Here is a 20,001-nt window from a genome sequence, read left to right as displayed (position 1 = left end):
GGATTCTCGCGAGTTAATACTACATTTGAGAAAAGATGGGACGTGCCCTACCTTTCTTAGTATTTGTACGTGTGGGATGGACAGGGCAGGATCAATGTTCCTGCTGCTTTTTTTTTTTTAAACTCGCACGCAGTAGTGCTGAGTTTGAATAGTCAAAAATATTCGCTCTGTAGCGGCGAATATTAGCACAGTCACCCATATGTTTTTGGCCTTAAGCTGTTTGCTTTGTGTGCCATGTAACTCACTGTGGGCAATTGCTTTACCTTATCACATTTGCTTCATTTAGAAATTTACATAAAAGCCGAAATTGATGGTTTGGGGCTTAAACAGTCCCGTAATGTGGAGTTTGAATAGTCCCCCCCCCCCCAAAAAAAAAACAAACTGGTTCACTCTGTAGTGGCAAGAGTATTAGCACATGCACCCATGTGTTTTTGCCCTCTTAGTGAAAGCTAAGAATCTGGACTTTAGGCTTTATTCCCACAAGCGTATATCAATATACGCTATGATCTGAGGAGTAAAAACTCATGAATGGGCGCACAAATCTAACATTTGTAAGTCCGTTCAGACAGCATGGGCCCCGGAGCATATACGCTGAGGCCACCATGCCGTTGCTCCTTCCCCTTCCCTCCCCCCTGCTGGTTCACCTCCTCTCTCCTCCCCTCTGGCTGTTTGCAATGGGATGGGGTGGGCAGGGGCGGAGCTGAGCTTCCGCCTCTTGTCCACAGCCAGCAATGGGAGGAGGTGGGACGGGGTGACATTTAGCTCTGCCCCAGTCCCTCCCCCTCCCATTGCAATCAGCTGGAGGGGAGGAGAGAAGGGAGTTTAGCAGTCATACTGCTAAACTCCCACCTCCCTTTTCTGGCTGCTGTCCTTGGTTCCCATAGGAGCCATTCAGCGGCCGATATATTACGGCCTGAAAGATAGTTCCAGGACTATCTTTTGGGCCTGATGTAAAACTGCCCAGCGCTATATAGGCCTGCCGGGCACTTTTACGTCGCTGGAATACGGCCATGTGATTTGATGCATTAGAATCCAATGCATCAGATTGTAACGTATATCGGCCAACCGTGAAAAGGTAGGCTGATATACGCTCGTGAGAAAGAACCCTTAATTCGATACCAAGCTCTAACCTAAGCATTTTAGCCACGGCAAGAGTTTAATCGGGTATTCCAGGACTAATGTATTGATGAGGTCATGAGGATATTAGCTCTTGTTTGTGTCCCTGAGTTATGCTAATAATAATCCCTGCAATCTCTATTTTACAAGTATTGCGTGTTCTTCCCATGTAGTGTTTCTAAATATAGAATTTAATAACAGTCTGATTTCGGGTTGTGTTGATACTATTATGTAGCATGAAACTGCTTCCTACTTAGCGCTAGTAGTTGTCATCCTCGCCGCACTGCGCAGTGGATTCCAGTGGGAGAGCTAATAAGACCAAAGCGTGCGTTCCACCACTGCTAGATATTGTAAGACACAAAGAGATGTCACACGGCGTCAGACTAGATGCGGGTATAAATCCTGGATGCGCAAAAGAGCACAACATGGTGTACACAACATGTCCCATCAAAATGTATTACTAGAGAAAAATGTAATAATCCCAACATTGTGTTTTCCACCTCGTACTGTAATATTTTTAGTCACATCAAAAGAATCTTTTTCTTATACAGGATCCAACATTTTGGATAACGGAGTAATGTGCAGCCAAACAGGATGGAATCTTGGCAATTTACTCTCCCCTAGTGAGTATAAACGGAACCACAGCACAGAAGTATGTGTATTAACACACGCTTTTGCCCATTTATTTGCGTTTTTGCACGCCTCTACTTGTTTTTAACCTAATACCTGAGCATACAATTGTGCACTCTTGCGCATGCAAAAAAGAATGCAATTGGACAATTAGGTTGATTAGTTCAATATCTGCTATTCTTGTGCACAGAAAAAAAAGAACATGATGCGTTTTTTGAAAAGAACTAAATGCATGAGCAAATCATGCTTATGTGAAATCAGTAGGTTCTATTCACTGCATAGTGCGCTCACAAAATGCTGCGCAAATACCGCCCATGTGAGGCAGGCCTGCTACCTACTTAAATTTAAAAGGCATTTTCCTTGTTATGATGTAAGGGCTCAGTCACATGGGCGCATCGGCGCCCGTGTTACCGCAGGAAGGAGACGGCTGTACCTCAAGATGGACGTCTCTCTGCAGCGCCGGGACAAAGAACATGTGACTGGCTTCATTGCTGGTCATGTGTTCTTTCTTCAGCGCTGCAGAGAGCCGTCCATCTTCCTCCTGCAGTGAGGGCTCAGTCACACGGGCGTATCGGCGCCTGTGTACGGGTGCCGATGCGCCCGTGTGACTGAGCCCTAAAGTATGTGTACATGGGGATAAATCACACTTATTTCACTCAAGTGATATGAAGCAGGCTTAAATTATGAGCCCCTTAAGGATGGCCCCTTTTTTTTTATTTTAATTTTTGTTTATTCCTCCCCACTTTCAAAAAATTGTAACTCTATTATTTATGCCTTGACGTAGATGACCAAGGACTTGCAGGACGAGTTGTATTTTTTAATGGGACTATTTAACCCCTTAGTGACTGAGCTTTTTTGCTATTTTCCATTTTTGTTTTTTCCTACTCCCTTTTAAAAAATCGTAGCTCCTTAATTTATCCATCGACGTCGCTGTATGTGGGCTTGTTTTTTGCGGGATGAGTTGTATTTTTCAATGGCACTATTTATTGTACCATATAATTTACTGAAAAACTTTTTAAAAATTCTTAGCGGAGAGAAATGGAAAAAAAATGACATTCCACCATCTTTCGGTGCATCCTGTTTCTACAGCACACAAATTGCAACAATAACGACCTGATATTTTTATTCTATGGGTCAGTACGATTGCTACGATACCAAACTTGTATAGTATTTTTTTTGCTGTAGTACTTTAATTTTTTTTTAAAGATATTTAATTTTTTTCAATCATTTTCTGCGGTCATTTTGTGCGCGCAATACCTTTTTTTATTTTTTCGTCGACGTAGTTGAGCAAGGGCTCATTTTTTGCGGGATGTCCTGAAGTTTCCGATAGTAATTTGGAATACATACGACTTTCTGATCGCTTTTTATTGCGTTTTTTTCTGGGAGACAGGGTAACTAAAAAAGTGTATTTCTGGCGTTCTTTATTTTTTTTTTCAGACGACGTTCACCGTGTGGGAAAAATAATGCACTACTTTGATAGATCGGACTTTTACGGACACGGCGATATCAAATACATATTTTTATTTTATGATTTTGATTTTTTAATAATGGATATGGCAAAAGGGGGGTGATTTAAACTTTTATAACTTTTTTTTTTTTTTTTAACAATTAAAAAAACTTTATTGATTATGTCTTTTACATTACTTTGAAGTCCCCCTGGGGGACTTTAACATGCGATGCTTTGATTGCTCCTGCAGTATGACGTAATGCTATAGCATTACGTCATACTGCTTTTTTACAGGCAGTCTTTCAAGCCACCCTGTGTGGATGGCTTGATAGGCAGTCTGCTAAGGCAGCCCTGGGGCCATTCATGAGGCCCCCGGCTGCCATGACACCTGCACGGCTCCCCGATCTCACCGCGGGGGGGCCGTGCGGGACCCCCGTACAGCGTTCGGGGGATTTAAATGCCGCTGTCAGAATTGACAGCGACATTTAAATGGTTAATAGCCGCGATCGGCCGAACGGCTGAGCGCAGCTATTGCCCGCGGGTGTCAGCTGTAATAAACAGCTGATGCCCATGCTGTATAAAGGGAGATAGCGGCGCTACCTCCCTCCATACACGTCCTGCAACAGCAGGACGTAGTTTTACGATAGCGCCGTCACTAAGGGGTTAATATACCATATAATATGCTTATGTAAAAATCTTTTTAAAAATTCCTAAGTGGAGTGAAATCAAAAAAAAAGCAATTTCAACATTTTGGAGTGGCTCTTGTTTTTACAATACAGCAACACGACACAACAACTTTATTCTACAGTCAGGACTAGTACATTGATTCTGATTAAGGATGAGCGAGTATACTCGCTAAGGCACTACTCGCTCGAGTAATGTGCTTTAGCCGAGTATCTCCCCGCTCGTCCTTAAAGATTCGGGGGCCGTCGTGAGACGGGGAGCTGCTGGGGAGAGCAGGGAGGAACGGAGGGGAGATCTCTCTGTCCCTCTCTCCCGCCTGCTCTCCCCTGCTCCCCGCCGTGACTCACCTGTCAGCTGCGGCGGCCCCCGAATCTTTATGGACGAGCAGGGAGATACTCGGCTAAGGCATATTACTCGAGCGAGTAGTGCCTTAGCGAGTATACTCGCTCATCCTTAATTCTGATTTAACATTTTTTTTGCTGTACTATTTTTAAAATATTTTCAGGAGAACATAAAATCATTTTCTGACCGTCTTAACCTTTGTTATTTTTCTGTTGACATAGTTTTATAAGGGCTCGTTTTTTGCAGGATGCCCTGTAGTTTGCAGTAGTCCAACCTTTTTTAAACGCTTTTTATTTCATTTTTTCTTGGAGACAGGGTAAGCAAAAAAGTGCAATTCTGGTGATGTTCATCACGCGGGACAAATAATGTATTACTTTGATAGATTGGACTTTTATGGAAGCACCGATACCAAATAATTTTAGCTTTTTTTTCCAAAGAAATGTTATTTTTTAGGACCCCTGCACACTAGTGTTTTCTTTTAACGCTGTGATATCACTGCGTTTTTTTTTTAACGCAAACGTCAATAGGACTTTCTAATGTAAAAAACGCATTGCACAAAAACGCAAAACACGAACTTGCAATTTTTGTTAAATGCGTTTTTAACATTAGAAAGTCCCATTGACATTTGCATTAAAAAACGCAGCGATATCACAGCGTTTAAAAAGACGCTAGTGTGCAGGGGTCCTAAAAAACAGTACAGCAAAAAAACGATATCAATTTGGTATTGTAGTCATCCTACTGACCCATAGAATAAAGCCATCATGTCATTTTTGCTGTAGTGTGTACACTGTAGAAACAAAACCCTTCCCTCCTCCCCCAAATATGTTGGAATTGCACTTTTTTCCTATTTCACTCAACTTAGAATTTTTTTCAGTACATTATATGTTACATGAAATAGCACCATTGAAAAATACAACTCGCCCCGCAAAAAACAAGCCCTCATACAGCTAAATTGATGGATAAACAAAAGAATTAACCCTTTCCAATCCAATTTCTATACTGGATTTCCTAGGGGGCTTACTCTTTTTCTGCCGTTATACAACTGCGCTATATTCTGGCTAAAGCCAGCACTGCATGAGGTGACACGTTGGATAGGCTCTGACAGCAGAGAGGATGGAAATATACAGTAAGAGAACTCCGACAGATGTCTTCCAACATCAGAGCTGTACAGTCTTATATCATTATGTCTTCAGAGGTCAGACAGTAGATTGGAAGGGGTTAAGAATTTTTGAAAGTGCTGAAGAAAAAAACTAAAATGAAAATATAAAAAAGGGAGGTCCTTAACTGGTTAAAGACATTTAGTCTGATGCTATTTGGAGACATTATTTCAGCACTGAATGGATATGTACCGATATTGTATGTAGTCAACATATGGCCATTTATACTAGCATTATGGAGGTCCTAGAATGGTAGAGTTGGAAGGGACCTCCAGGGTCATTGGGCCCAACCCCCTGCTCAGTGCAGAATCACTAAATCATCCCAGACAGTAAGTGTGTATGGGCGGCATTGATTATGCGTCTATAAAGAACAATGGACTCTCTTGAGCATAATACCTAACACAATATAACATGCTGTGTTCTTTCTTGCGCTAGCGTAGTACACGATGCTTACATGCAAATGTGAGCTAAACAACGTAAGGCAATGTATGTTATTGCCTGTAAATTACCGTGTATCACACTGCATACGTCGTGTGCGTAATGTGCTGTAAACTTACACTCGTGTGAACGCGCCCTTAATCTGATACTATGCAAATATTTTATAATACAGGTATATCAATATATCCATAGCAGAAGATCCTTAAGATAATGTCAGCCTTGTCCTTCTGGACCTTTACTCCAATGCAATATGCCACTTGTAACTACTCCAAGTCACAAAAAAACACCAAAATATATTTCCATCATTCAAGAGTTAACTTAGTTTGTTCTTTTGTGGTGTCATATTACCTTAATGTGAAATGTTCAACTGTTGAATTTGGTTGCAAGTAAAGAAAGATGCTGAGGATCTCTCCAGGACGCAGTGGCCGATCTGGAAGCCTGATAAAAATATTCGTATCCAAATGTTGTTCTTGCATCTGCTCAACCTGTACTGGTTGGTATAGGCTAACACTTCCAATCCTTAAAAGAGGATGTTGAGTTGGGCCTTCTCCTCCTCTTCGTGTACTTATGTCATTTTGGCAGCTTCCAGTAGAGTCTGGTGTATGTAAAGTGTAGAAAAGTTCTATTTGTTGGCTTTCTCCATTAAGATCTGCTCCATCAGGGGCTGATTTCCATCTCCCAATAGGTGCTGCTGTCCACCCAAACCAACTCTGGGGCAGTTCAGCCTGAGCAAGACATGTGGCAAGGCTTCCCCGTAGGCGACATGAAGTCTTGCGTTCTCGCATCTCCTGAAAAACATGAAGCCGGACACAGGGAAGACGTTCTGTAACACCAAAATCATCCCAGTCTCGGCCAGCTACATAGAAGAGCACCTGTACAAATGGTTGGGTGGCAGGAACCTTTGTACGAATAATGTAAGCTCTTATCTTCCAGTTTACAGTTAGTCGATCAGGAACTTCTAGTATACTTGAAGGCTGAAGTAGTTCCTTTGGCAAAACTTGTCCAGAAGCAAAAGGTCCCAGTGTGACATTCAGTACTGGTAATTCCTTTGTTTGAAAAACCACAAAAGGCTCTGAGCGTTGCAGCAGAGGCATACTTGAATTCCATGGGGGAAGTGGCCCTTCTTCTCGTAAAAAGAAGGCAAGGCGGGTATTGGACAGGCGATAAATCACTGGTAGTATGGCAGATGGAGGCGGAGGAAGGGCTGTTGGATGGATTGTAGGAAGCACTTTACAAGATGCTGAAAGAGAAAAAGTTAAAAATTAGGAAACAGCATAAAGGTAGATGTCAAAAAGTCATTGCATGGCATGGACCTGTATTTCTGCCAATATAATCAGCAATAAGTGATTTTGCATTAACTGCGAACTACACATGGGATAATAACCAGATTGTGAGGTAGTTTCTGCCTGTATACATTGTAGCTATATACAAGAGTAGCTTGCAGCTTGAGTTGTCAATGTTGCACACATATGCCTGGATTGCTGCTAACTTGCCTTAAAGGGGTTCTGTCGTAGAACAAAAAAATCTATACGTACCTATTCCTCCCCCATCAGTCTACTTACCAGATCTTCACCTCACCTATCTTCTCCTGTCTCCTGCAGTCCAGGCGGGGGTGGGGGGGTGGGGGTGTCACATCACCTCCAGCTGGCTGATTTCTCTCTTTCCTATGAGGTTAAGTACATTCACAGGCAGTCTTCTTCCTGCCAGCCAATGTACACTACATCACTAATTCACAGCACAGCAGGTAGTGCCGATCTACTTCAGAGACTGCTCATGTACGCTGTCTCGACAATAATTCCTTCCTAGGAAGTGAACGCTACAGCACAGGAATGTGACCTTCACTAAGTGACCCCGGGACACTGCAGAAGCTCAGCAAGGAGAAGATGAGGTAGGGAGACTGATAGGGAAGAATTAGGTGCATATAGGATTTTTTTTAATGACAAAACCCCTTTAAATTTTCATACTCAGAGGGGCAGATTTAGAATTGTAAATGCACCAGTTTTCGGGTGCAAATTAAAGCAGAAAATTGTCTTACATGCTTTGTATCACATTTATGCAGTATTGCACACCAACGTTTTGGTGCAAAATCTGCAGTAAAAAAATGCCAACTAATACATGGTATATATATACATTCTGAATATGCTCTAGATTTATCATCCAGCTGAGACGCTGTGATAAAATGGCACGTTTTAAATCTATGTAGTCTAAGTTTGCATTCTCTAATTATTAGGCAGTATTAGTAAATCTGTTCTAGTATCTTATAGTCAAAAAATTAAATGAGAATATTTGAGGATAGATAGATATTAGATAGATATGATATAAATAGATAGCTATTAGATAGATAGATATTAGATAGATAGATAGCTATGATATAGATAGATAGATATTAGATAGATAGATAGATAGATAGATAGATAGATAGATAGATAGATAGATAGATAGATAGATAGATAGATAGATAGATAGAAAGATAGATAGATAGACAGGCAGATAGACAGGCAGATAGATACCATAGATAGGAGATAGATAGGAGATAGATGGATAGATAGCTATGATATAGATAGATAGATAGATAGATAGATAGATAGATAGATAGATATTAGATAGATAGATAGATAGATAGATAGATGATAGATAGATAGACAGGCAGATAGATACCATAGACAGGCGATAGATAGATAGATAGATAGATAGGAGATAGATAGATAGATAGATAGATAGATAGGAGATAGATAGATAGATACAAGATACATAGATAGATAGATAGGAGATAGATAGATAGATAGATAGATAGATAGATAGATAGGAGATAGATAGATATGATATAGATAGATAGATAGATATTAGATAGATAGATAGATAGATAGATAGATAGATAGATAGATAAATAGATAGATATTTGATAGGCAGGTAGATAGATATTATGATAGATGATAGATATACATTTGATAGATAGATATTTAAGAGATAGATAGATATGAGATAGATTGATAGATATGAGATAGAGATATTTTATAGAGAGATAGATAGGAAGGAAGGAAGGAAAGAGAAATAGGAAGGAAATAGTCCTAGGTATGTGTAAGCTTAAGCACAGAACAAGGCTATGTTTATTTTGTGATTGCACTGAATTGTCGAGATGAAGGGAAAGGAGAAAATAAGGCAAGCTGAGAAAATCACTGAAGCATCTTTTCAAATAGCTAGAAATGTTCCGAGATGTGACCACTTGGTGCTCAGTGCTCTGATGGTTTCAGTAACAGTTAGGTCCTGATTTCTAGCATGAGAAAATCTTTAGAGAATGCAGAGTGGCCGAGGGGGAGAGTTGTATCCGCACGCCTAATGGGGGTTAGGGAAGAATATTTTGCTACTTAGTATGCACACCCAGACTCTTAGCTGGATGCAGACTTACTACGTATGCAGAACTTGGCCAGAGCTCATCAGGGAAATGGGTATTTGCCAGATGCATGGAGGACAGAGTTGGTTTCTTAACCCACTTAGGAAACAAGCAGACCAAACTCATATCTACATATTTAGTCATTAATGAAACCTCTGCACAGCTGTCCTTATACTGTGGCAGTAAAACCATAGCTCATTCACCCCAGTTTAGTCTACATAAAAATACTTGAGACAGCTGTTTCTGCCATCACCAGTAAAGCAACTGTTAAATGCAGACATGCAGATTGCCAAATGTCACCATATAACATAGCCTATTTCCATTTTAATCCATGTGGTTTATAGGTATTGATACATGCATGCATGGTTTATAGATTCCTCATTATACGAGATTTAATTTCAATGCAGCTACCAGAAAACTCGGATAGAGCTTCGGTGAATTTAAAGGGGTATACAGGAGGCAGGGCAAAATTTGTAAAAGTTTCCATAGAGTTTCCACTTATTGCCATTATTCCAAATATTCCAAAAGTTCAAATCTGATCAAGGCAACGTCTAGATGAGTTTTGTTCTCTATTTGTTTTACTTTGTTGTTGTTCTTCTCGTCCAGGGTAGAGTGGACAAGAGTGGTGGCTCAGTTGTTAGCACTGCTGCTTTGCAGTGCTGGAGTTGATGGGTAAAATCTGATCAAGGGCTACATCTAGATTAGTTTTTTATGTTCTCTTTGTGTTTATTCTTGTTGTATCCTTGATAGGACACACACACTATACAAAGCAATAGAAAATAATTAACATTCCTTCTGCACAAAACTTGATTAAAATTCAGGAAAGTACAGTAAAATTTGGATAATTATCTTAGGTGATTGATCTCCAACTTATTTGCATTTTACATCACCTAAAGCAAATAGAATCTCTGTGGAACAATTCAATTTTTGGGTTTCTCAACTAGTAATGTGTTTGTGTTTACCTCTAGTAGCTTGAAATATCGCCACTAGTACAGCAGTGACATCCAGCTGAAAGCTGGCAGCAAGGTGGTAATGACCTGTTAAAGTGAATGGCTACGTAGTGACAGGGTGAAGAAGCTTGAAGGGTGCCAGAGGCAAGTTGGTTTGTACACAGGTGCCAGCAGGATGTTTACTGCTGTGGCAGTAACAACGCCTACTGTCTGTTACATCCACTATGATGTTTTCCAATTTCATTACATGGCAAACACATTGTAATTGCTGGCACATCTCAAAAGGCTTAACAGGGAAAGAAGCAGCAAACACATTCCCCCAACTCTAATGCCGGCCAGAGGTTTGGATAGAACTTTTGTAGACAAGAATATGAGAGGTTGGAATGACACATAATGACAGAATGCAAGCCAAGGGGAAAGAAACCTGATCAAAGTGAGAGGAAATTAGACAACTTCAAGGTATGAGATGAAAATATGACCATGAAACAATGAACAAGGCAGGAGAGAAGCTGCTACAGCAGATAAAACATGGAAATAGAAATTCAGCTTGTGTTTGCAATTACAGCCTGAAAGTCTGCGCTAAAATCCCAGCAGTTAATAGAGAATTATTCTTAGTGTATATCCACACAGCACATTGCAAGCGCCTTACGCCTATGGTACATCTGAATGAGAGCTATCGGAAACATTTGCCTATTGACCTACTACCGTATCTAAAAATGACAGGTCATATATCATCTATATAGTTTATAAGGCATGTGTTTTTGTATGGTTAGATGAAGCTCGTTCATATCTGCATTAGCTTTCTGTCTCTCTGTTCCGTTTTTGGAGCAGGAATTTAAAATGGAAACTTTTCTCTTTTTTTTTACATTGATTTAAAAAAAAGGGAATGCTTTAAGTTTAAATCCATTGAAATCACTGGAGGGAAAATGTTTAATTCCATTTTTTCTCCCCCAAAAACGGAACAGAGAGACAGAAAGCCCTAACGCAGATGTGAATGAGCCCTAACTCTGCTTAACACAATTACCTCATTCTCTCTCACTTATGAAACTGGGAATATTATGGGCCGCTGAGCTTCAAACCCGCTGTAACTACAACGATATTGTGGGTTTATCATAAAGAAAAAACAACTTTATCTTTGATGTTAAATTGATGAAAATACCGTAAAACAAAAAAAAATATTGAGAACAAAAAAAATTGATGACCTTTCCTTAGGCTAGGTCATCAATATCATACCAATGTGGGTCCAACTCCCACCAGTCTTGCCATCAGCTATTTGAAGGGGTCACAGTTGAGCGCTGTGAACTCTTCTTTGGTCTGTACCATTACGTCCATCTGTCATGCGGCCTATGTGCAACTCAGTCTTGTTTAAGTGGATGGGACTGAGCTGTAATATCAGGATCAAAATGTATGGCGTTGTGCTTGACATACAGAGAAAAGGCCGCGGGTCTCAGCCTGTTCAAATAGCTGGTCAGCGAGGGTGCAAGGACTCAAATACCCACCAATCTGAAATTGATGACCTATCCAGAGTATGTTATAGTTCCGGATAACCTCTTTAAGAACAGTTGCTGGCCAAATCTTACCATATTCTCCAAATAAACATTAAGTTATGCCATCAGCCAACAATCATGTACAGAGGAATTTAACGATAGTTTCTAAATGGTCTCAAGTGACAATATGATGTTTTGTGGAGGGTTACTGCATAAAATCTCTCCATACAAGCCAATAGGGCACAGAGCCCTTGCATTGCTATGTGACTGTGATGCATTTTCTGGCCATTCCCAATTCCAGCAGATATCGCTGCACCAATTTAACATACATTGTAACGTGCAAAGCAACTCATGGTTATTTCATGGAGGATGAATGTTGCAGTTAGAGATGAGCGAGCATACTCGCTAAGGACAATTGCTCGGGAGCAAAGGTTCGGGTGCCGGCGTGGGTGACAGGTAAGTTGCGGCAGCGAGCAGGGGGGAGCGGGGGGGAGAGAGGGAGAGAGAGATCTCCCCTCCGCTCCTCCCCGCTCTCCCCCGCAGCTCCTCGCCCGCCGCCAGCACCCAAATCTTTGCTCCCGAGTAGGCAGGTACTCGCTAAGGGCAATGTTCGATTGAGCAATTGCCCTTAGTGAGTATGCTCGCTCATCTCTAGTTGCAGTCCATTTACGTGGAAGGACCTGTTAAGTAATTTCGACTTTTACTGCTTCAAAGCTTTGCTTATTTGAACTCTCTGCTCCTGTGAGTTTAATAGTCATGTCACATGAAAACTTTATAGACAATAAGAATAGCTCTTCACTATCCCAGACACACTTCCAGCTGGCAGGAAGATGCTGCTTGAAGATTTCTTTTCTCTGCAAGCTTCTGATCCAATTTTCAGAAAAACAAAACAAAAAATTACTTAATGAAATAGTGAGTTAAGCGAAATGTCTTTGCAATCCATTTCTCTTCATATTCATGCTGTTACTCTTCTATTCAGCTCCTGTGGATAGGATTGGACTAAATGAATGACTAGAGCAGTGATAGTCTACATATACAATGCAGTTCTATTCGGGTACTGCAGACTTTAATATAGATGTAGATATACTGCTTATACAAGTATACACTGGCACGCAGCCTGCATGACATCTGTATAGAGTCTTATGGCTCTCTTAGTGCCAAACCTCTTTGTAGTACCCATCCGAGTCAGCATGTACGGAGATATTCTACCCTAGAAGCAATACCTCCTTACATATGGAGTATAGCAGAGCATGCCTTGAATGAAATCGGACTTAGTTCTGGTTCTGCACCTTTCTGCAAGTCCTATTACAGCTCTGTATAAATGGAGTCAAAATATAGGCATGTCCACAAGTCCATAGAGAGACTTTTAGCAGACAACTTGGATGACAAGAGTTAGGGCTCCTGCTCACAGGCGGATATTTTCTGCAGTCAGCAAATACAGCCCGTTATTTCCTACGGAGATCCGCTACTTATACCCACGAGCGGAAATCAATTATGATTTCTGCTCGCGGAGGAAAAATCACAGCATGCTTCATTTTCATGTGGATTCCGTGTGGACGGCTTCCATTGAAGTCAATGGACGCTGCCTAAACCGCGGCACACCCGCAATGATCATTGTGGACAGTTCTCCGGATTCTGTGCCATTGCCTACCAACGGTGCGGGGGAAAAAAAGGTTGAGGAAAAAAATCTGTACTGCGCATGCGTGACAGTGAGCTACCCATTGTGCAAGCGGAATCCAGCTCTGCCGTATGCAGGAGGCCTTACAGAATAGGTTGTTTGGTACATTTTAGTAACTATATGTTTCTTGCCATCACATGCACATCTAGACACAGGCTCTATTACCATAATAAGCCACGATTGTCATACTTTACTGTTGAGCCTGTAGCGTTACAAGGATAGCTTATAGAGTACATGTCTGCTATAGTCCAGCATTGCCGACATCATTGTGGGCCACTGCACATAAATGCAGAGCCTGTAAGGGCTTCTATCTGTTACCGGGGTCAGCAGAACAGTACTGGTGGTGACATCTTTAAAACTGTAATAAGCACAATCTGTACAATAGTTTGTGCAAGCTTCTGCAAATTACCTATATGTGCGTGCATGGACCTTGTGGAGCGCATGGCGTTCCTAAGGTTCTATATCACAGACCAGTAGGCGCTTGACCTACCACATTGTGAGCCATCATATTGTGCCTCAATATACCAATATGGCATGCAATGGAATATGATCAGGTTGTTTTTTTCTCATGCATTCCATATACAGTACAGGACTATTGCAGACTATGAGTATCACAGATTTGTGCAACATGGATTACTAACATGGTTTACTTTGACCCTAAATGTATTCATTTAACCCCTTAAGGACCAGGCTGTTTTGTACCTAAAGAACCAGACACTTTTTATGGATTTTACCCATGTTGTGGTTTTACTGCCCTACTTTTTTCCCTTTAGCTACCAACTGACTTTTTCAGTTTTACTGGGGGTAAAATGCTAAAAATAACTTATTTTTCTTTTACATTTATATATTTTTTTAATGAGCATATTTACACTAAAATAAACTATGGGAACGGGTTCCTCATTTTGTTTCAGACATTTTGATATATAATGTGTATGGTTTCAGATTACATGGCGCATATGGTTTTGTTTGGCGCCGGCAGTGGGTTATTTTTTTTATGTATATATTTTTATTTTATTCTGTCATTTTTTTTTTGCTTATTTTTGTAACTATTGTAACTATGACCCCTCATGATATCATATAAGAACTCTGGGGGACATTCACATTGTCTTTTTTATTTCACTCTTTTCCACTGTAGTTGGGGCATCCATAGGAGCCCCAGTTACAGGGGAAAACATCCCCCTGCAGTGACATCAGTCACTAACAGAGCTAATCAGGGTCTGCTAGGACCCTGTAGCTTTGCTATGCCAGGGGGCTCTCAGCGGTCACATGATTGTCAGGTCGCATGGTGGAAGTGTTACTTTCCCAGTTTCACTTTTTAGTCCCTAGCACTTCCTTCTCCTCTGGGTCCTTTGCTGTGACTCACAGCTGAGGACCCAACCTGCTCCTGCTTGGTTGCAGCAGCAGAGGCTTTAATCCTGCACTGTACATCTGCTATTGGTGGGGATTAAAGCACAGGACCAAGCTCTGTGTATTTACCGTGCTTATTCCTTAGGGGTTTGGATTAGAGTTTGTAAGAAATTATTAATTTCATACTTTACTAGCCCTTCTAACATAAACCTTCCTATTCTCAGTTTAGCATGTTGTCATTATGGTTAGTATTTCACATGTGATTATTAAGCATATGATATTAGAAATCTGGGCCTCTGGGGCTGTAATATATCAGTAAACAGCATTCCCATGAATACTTGAGTGAACAAAGCCTCTAAATAAAGTAAGTAATAAAGGCTCTATAAAAAGAACAGGAACATTTTTCATTCATCAGTTCTATTCTAACTTATTGCTATTTTGAGATTGTTTTAGACTGCAAGTAGCGAGAATATTAAATACTGACAGCGCAATCTCATATTGTTGAAATAAATACAATGGAGCTCACAAAGCATGAATTTTTAATGAAAAAATAAAGTATGTTATGGCATTCAATAAAGACGCAGTTCCCAGCGACTCACACTGGAGAGTGGAATGGACACTGATACATATCATTTATATCCAGCTTTAATTCTCAGCAGTAATAACTAAACGTGCCATTCCACAAAAGATAAAAATACAGTATCACAGACTGCAATTCATATATGTAAACTCTTTTATTGAGGTCCTAGCTTGAAATAAAAGTTCCTAAAACAACACCTAGCAACAATATTATAGCATCAGGCTGACTAATAGCATGGGCTAAAAAAGATAAGTGCCATAAGGCCTCTACTACAGCTGTAAGAAGGAACCCCAATAAACCTGACCATTGAGCAAAGGACATTGTGTCAGTCCAACCATTAAAAGTAGTACTAGTAATTATTAAGAAATAATAGTACCAGTGTTTCTGGTGGGACAATACGCCACTTACTGATATAATAAATTGAAAGGGATTGGAGTTGTAAGCACACGGCTGCTATTTTAGAACCTGCTGGTTTAGGACCTGTGATGACGTCACCATCATTACTTCCATGCACGTGTAACACACACATAGCTCTGCTACATGCACGTGACACAGCACTCACAGCTCTGCTACATGCACATGACACAGCACACACAGCTCTGCTACATGCACGTGACACAGCACACACAGCTCTGCTACATGCATGTGATACACAGCTCTGCTACATGCGTATGACACACAGCTCTGCTACCTGCGCATTACACACAGCACACACAGCTCTGTTGCATAAATTGTTCATCGGCCTCTGCTGATTTAGGATGTGTGATGATGTCACTGTCATGTGATCAGGGGGCAGAGCTAAGAGCTGGTGACTGATCACATGACAGTGACATCATCACAGGTCCTGTCAGCACATGGCTGCTGTCCGGCTCTGCAGGTTTTTAATAAAGTGAAGCACTTGTGATGACATCACCGTCATGTGATCAGGGGTGGAGGTCAGAGGCCAGGTGAGTGATCACATGATTGTGAAATTATCATAGGTCCTGTCAGCAAATAGCTGCTATCAGGCTCTGCATGTGTTATGCTTTATAAGACGTATGATGACATCACTGTCATGTGATCAGGGGCGGAGCATGTAACCCACTCACTCACGGACTCACTGGCAATTGGTCGTTAGCAGTTTAATATAAGTAGGCTGTAAGTAAAGTTTCATCTAATCGGGTTGTTGGCTTTGGTTTGGCTTTTTGCAAATGTGGAATACATTTATGAGTTAATCATAAAGGAATATTTAAGGAAAATGTAATTTCTGCGTAGTCTGAAGCAAGGCACTCTATTTGAGACTAGGTTCGCATGAGAGTTTGGTGCAGTATTTGTATCCATTTTGGCTAAAAAAAATGCACAGTGTAAGTTTGGCCTAAAAGCAATCTCCAGCCACAGCACTTAGAACTTGAAGTTAAAGGGGTTGTCCCGCGAAACAAAGTTGGGGTATACACTTCTGTATGGCCATCTTAATGCACTTTGTAATGTACATTGTGCATTAATTATGAGCCATACAGAAGTTATTCACTTATCTGTTCCGTTGCTAGCGTCCTCGTCTCCATGGTGCCGTCTAATTTTCAGCGTCTAATCGCCCGATTAGACGCGCTTTCGCAGTCCGGTCTTCTTCTTTTCTGAATGGGGCCGCTCGTGCCGGAGAGCGGCTCCTCGTAGCTCCGCCCCGTCACGTGCCGATTCCAGCCAATCAGGAGGCTGGAATCGGCAATGGACTGCACAGAAGACCTGCGGTCCACCGAGGGTGAAGATCCCGGCGGCCATCTTCGCAAGGTAAGTAAGAAGTCATCGGAGCACGGGGATTCAGGTAAGCACTATCCGTTTTTTTTTTTAACCCCTGCATCGGGTTTGTCTCGCGCCGAACGGGGGGGCTATTGAAAAAAAAAAAAAACGTTTCGGCGCGGGACAACCCCTTTAAGCTGTAGAATAATAAGGTAATAATAACAATAATCTTTATTTGTATACCGCCAACTTATTCCGCAGCAAATATACCTATGGACCCTCAACCCCACACAAGGTGCTATGACCACACCTTTTGCAGTCGTGTTAATATATTGATCCAAGCACAATAAAAGTCACTCAGGTCTAGAAAAGTTTTTATTTTTACACACAGAGCTACAAGCTTGACTCAAATAACCTTCCTTGGCACAGTTTAATGTTTGCATCCTAGATGCGTTTCACTAATCCTGGATTACCTTCAGGCAGTAGTGGGTTATCATGTAGGTGGTTTGGACGGCCACCTGAGGCCAATGGCCCCCCAAAGTGTTCATATGATAATCCACAACTGGTCACTGCAATCTCTACCTCTTTATCTGCTGCATAAGTATCTAGGTATTGCAGTCCCTGGGCTGTAGGCTCATAATTGGAAGATCAGAAGGGGTATGGCTGGCTCAGTTAGTTTGAGACTGTGTAGAATGGGACTATGGAATATCAATGGTAAGCACAATTGAGGGCAAGGGAGTATTGTCTCACCTCTCAGCAGGCCTGTCCCAGAGCTGCTGGTGCCGCAGTCTTGGGATCGGGTCCGGGGTGTTGTCACTATGTCAGCTCTGGATCATGTGGTGTACCTGCCAGCGCATACATATATCAGTCAGTCCAGGTCATCAAGAGTTAAACATCAGCCTGCTTCTTTTTAGTAAAGGGCTAGCTGCTGATTGACAGTACAGCCAGTTAATCAGTAACCTTATTACATTTGTTTAGCCAATTGGCTGACTGGGTTGATTGACAACGCAGTCAGCCAGTCTGCTACTTGATGTAAAAACTGTCTTCTTCTCGCTGAGAGCGCTGGTTATGCTCCTTGAATTTTGGCCCTGTCGGTACTGTCAGCATACCTATCTGTTGTCAGTTTTGTACTCTCTTTTGTATCTGTCTGTTGTCAGGTTGACAGTTTGTAGTGTTCTACGTCCAGTGTTTCAATAGTCTCTGTTCCTGTTTCCTAGTTCCTCTATAAGTTTGGGCGTTGCCTAGTACAAGTAGTGGGGTCGTCTTATTCGGGATGAGTGCCCTGCTTCAAAGCGTGTCTAGTCAGGGAGGCTCAGGGTGTTCCATTCAGATCTGTACCCCTGTGTTCAGTCCAGTCCTGGGCTTAGTAACCATTAGTCTCCCGTATACATGCCTGTCTAGACTGCTCTGGTATCCTTCTTGTCCTAGTTTTGTCATCATTTTCAGACAGACATGGCAGGGGTACATTTCATCTGCTGTGTCTGACCCAGCTGTGATAATCAAAGCTGGAGGTGTTTGGGGCACTGCTGCATGCCTTTGATGTGCTGAGGGCTTGGTACCTGCCGTCCTGATGCTGGAGATCTGTGGGTACAGTTCAGTATTGGGAGCTCAATGATATGATAGAATGCTGCCGGGAATGAATGCTAATGGGGATTTGCATAGATCAATTTGAAGGTTACAACCTTACAGTTTTGTGCTAATATTGTGCTGGAGTGCAGGGTGATGGGGCCAATGGGGCAATTTTGGAGACCTAAGGTGCTGTGAAGGGGTATGAGCAGTCCATCCCCCTCCTAACTGACCTCACACTGTTCATTTCTAGTTTTTTTTTTTAATTAATCACTCCTTGTGTTTCTTTTATTCCTCCAGGACTTCTTTTCAGCTCCCAACATCAAAATTAGTAGGTGAACAGACAATAATGAGGGATGGCGCCAGCAAAGATGGCACTGACTATTGACATAGCATGGCTGAGCAAAATTAGGGAAGGGGAGTCCCAGGTTTAGGGTCCCACTCCCTCCAGTTAAATTTAGAAATGAAGTAATACCCTATAATGCTGTTTATTCCATTTTAGTAATTGGTCAATAAATATAATATGGATAACCATATTCTAATAATACTAAGGGTCAATTCAAGTTTTGGTTCCTTCAAATTCATTCTGAAATGCACAGAACAAGCAGCGAGCGGTCACGTGCCGTTGACTCCAGCGGCCATAAAAGAATTACAATTTCATTGTCAATACCTGAAGATGTAATGTATAAAGATTTTACAATACCTTGATAGCCCATAATGAAACACTTTGTTTTGCTAGATGAGCTTCTTGTTCTACTGGGTAAATCTTACTCATTTATAAGATCAGCAAAGGAGACATTGTGTTTGTTCAAACTTCACAACTAACATAGTTTGTGCACGACTGCACATAGCGTATGAACTATATCTTCACAGTATTACGTCAATGCAGGTGGCTTGGGAACCTTCAGATATTGTCAAATTTAAGTGCATGCTATGTTATGTTACTGTCCACATCAAAACTCCATAGCAAGAAGGTGGAATCAGAAATATTGATCCTTCTGTCAACATACATACATAATAGACTGTTAATGCTGTATAAAGGCTTCCTGGAACTAGATAAATGACCTAGGAGTAGCATACTAATGACTAAAATGAGCTACATATGTAATTTTTATCAAAGTTTACTGTAACTTGTGTAGCGAGGCAAATATACTCATTTCTCAGTATATATATTTTCTTATCATACACAATATAGGTAGAAAACCTACTGTACATGTATCGAAACCACCTGTGCTGGAACAGTATGTATGTCAGTAACCTTCCATCCATGGAATACCTTGCTCTTATCATCCTATACAATCATTTACTAATGTGCACAGCTATCAGTAAGTGTGAGCCATGGGAACCATTAGTGTAGTCCCTTACATGCACTTCAGTACGCAGTAGGTAGCACTGATATTATTCTTTGACATCTCTGCCCATCCAAGACAATTCACTCTTACTAGTTGGTTATTCTAAAGTTTCACCTTAAGGGC

At 41.3% G+C, this 20,001-nt stretch overlaps 1 protein-coding gene across 1 annotated transcript in view; it reads right to left on the bottom strand.

Annotated features, from left to right (window-relative positions):
• The window catches only part of TMEM132E (transmembrane protein 132E), a 457,158-nt gene that overhangs the window by 111,453 nt on the left and 325,704 nt on the right, over positions 1-20,001 (bottom strand). The window contains exon 2 of the mRNA XM_066576251.1: positions 6,163-7,054. Coding sequence (XP_066432348.1) covers positions 6,163-7,054 — 892 coding nt within the window. The remainder of the gene's footprint in view (positions 1-6,162; positions 7,055-20,001) is intronic.

This window comes from Eleutherodactylus coqui, chromosome 1 (genome assembly GCF_035609145.1).
Source record: "Eleutherodactylus coqui strain aEleCoq1 chromosome 1, aEleCoq1.hap1, whole genome shotgun sequence".
Classification (NCBI taxonomy): Eukaryota; Metazoa; Chordata; class Amphibia; order Anura; family Eleutherodactylidae; genus Eleutherodactylus; species Eleutherodactylus coqui.
Note: the sequence above shows the minus strand (reverse complement) of the source record. Positions and strands in the feature narration are given on the sequence as shown.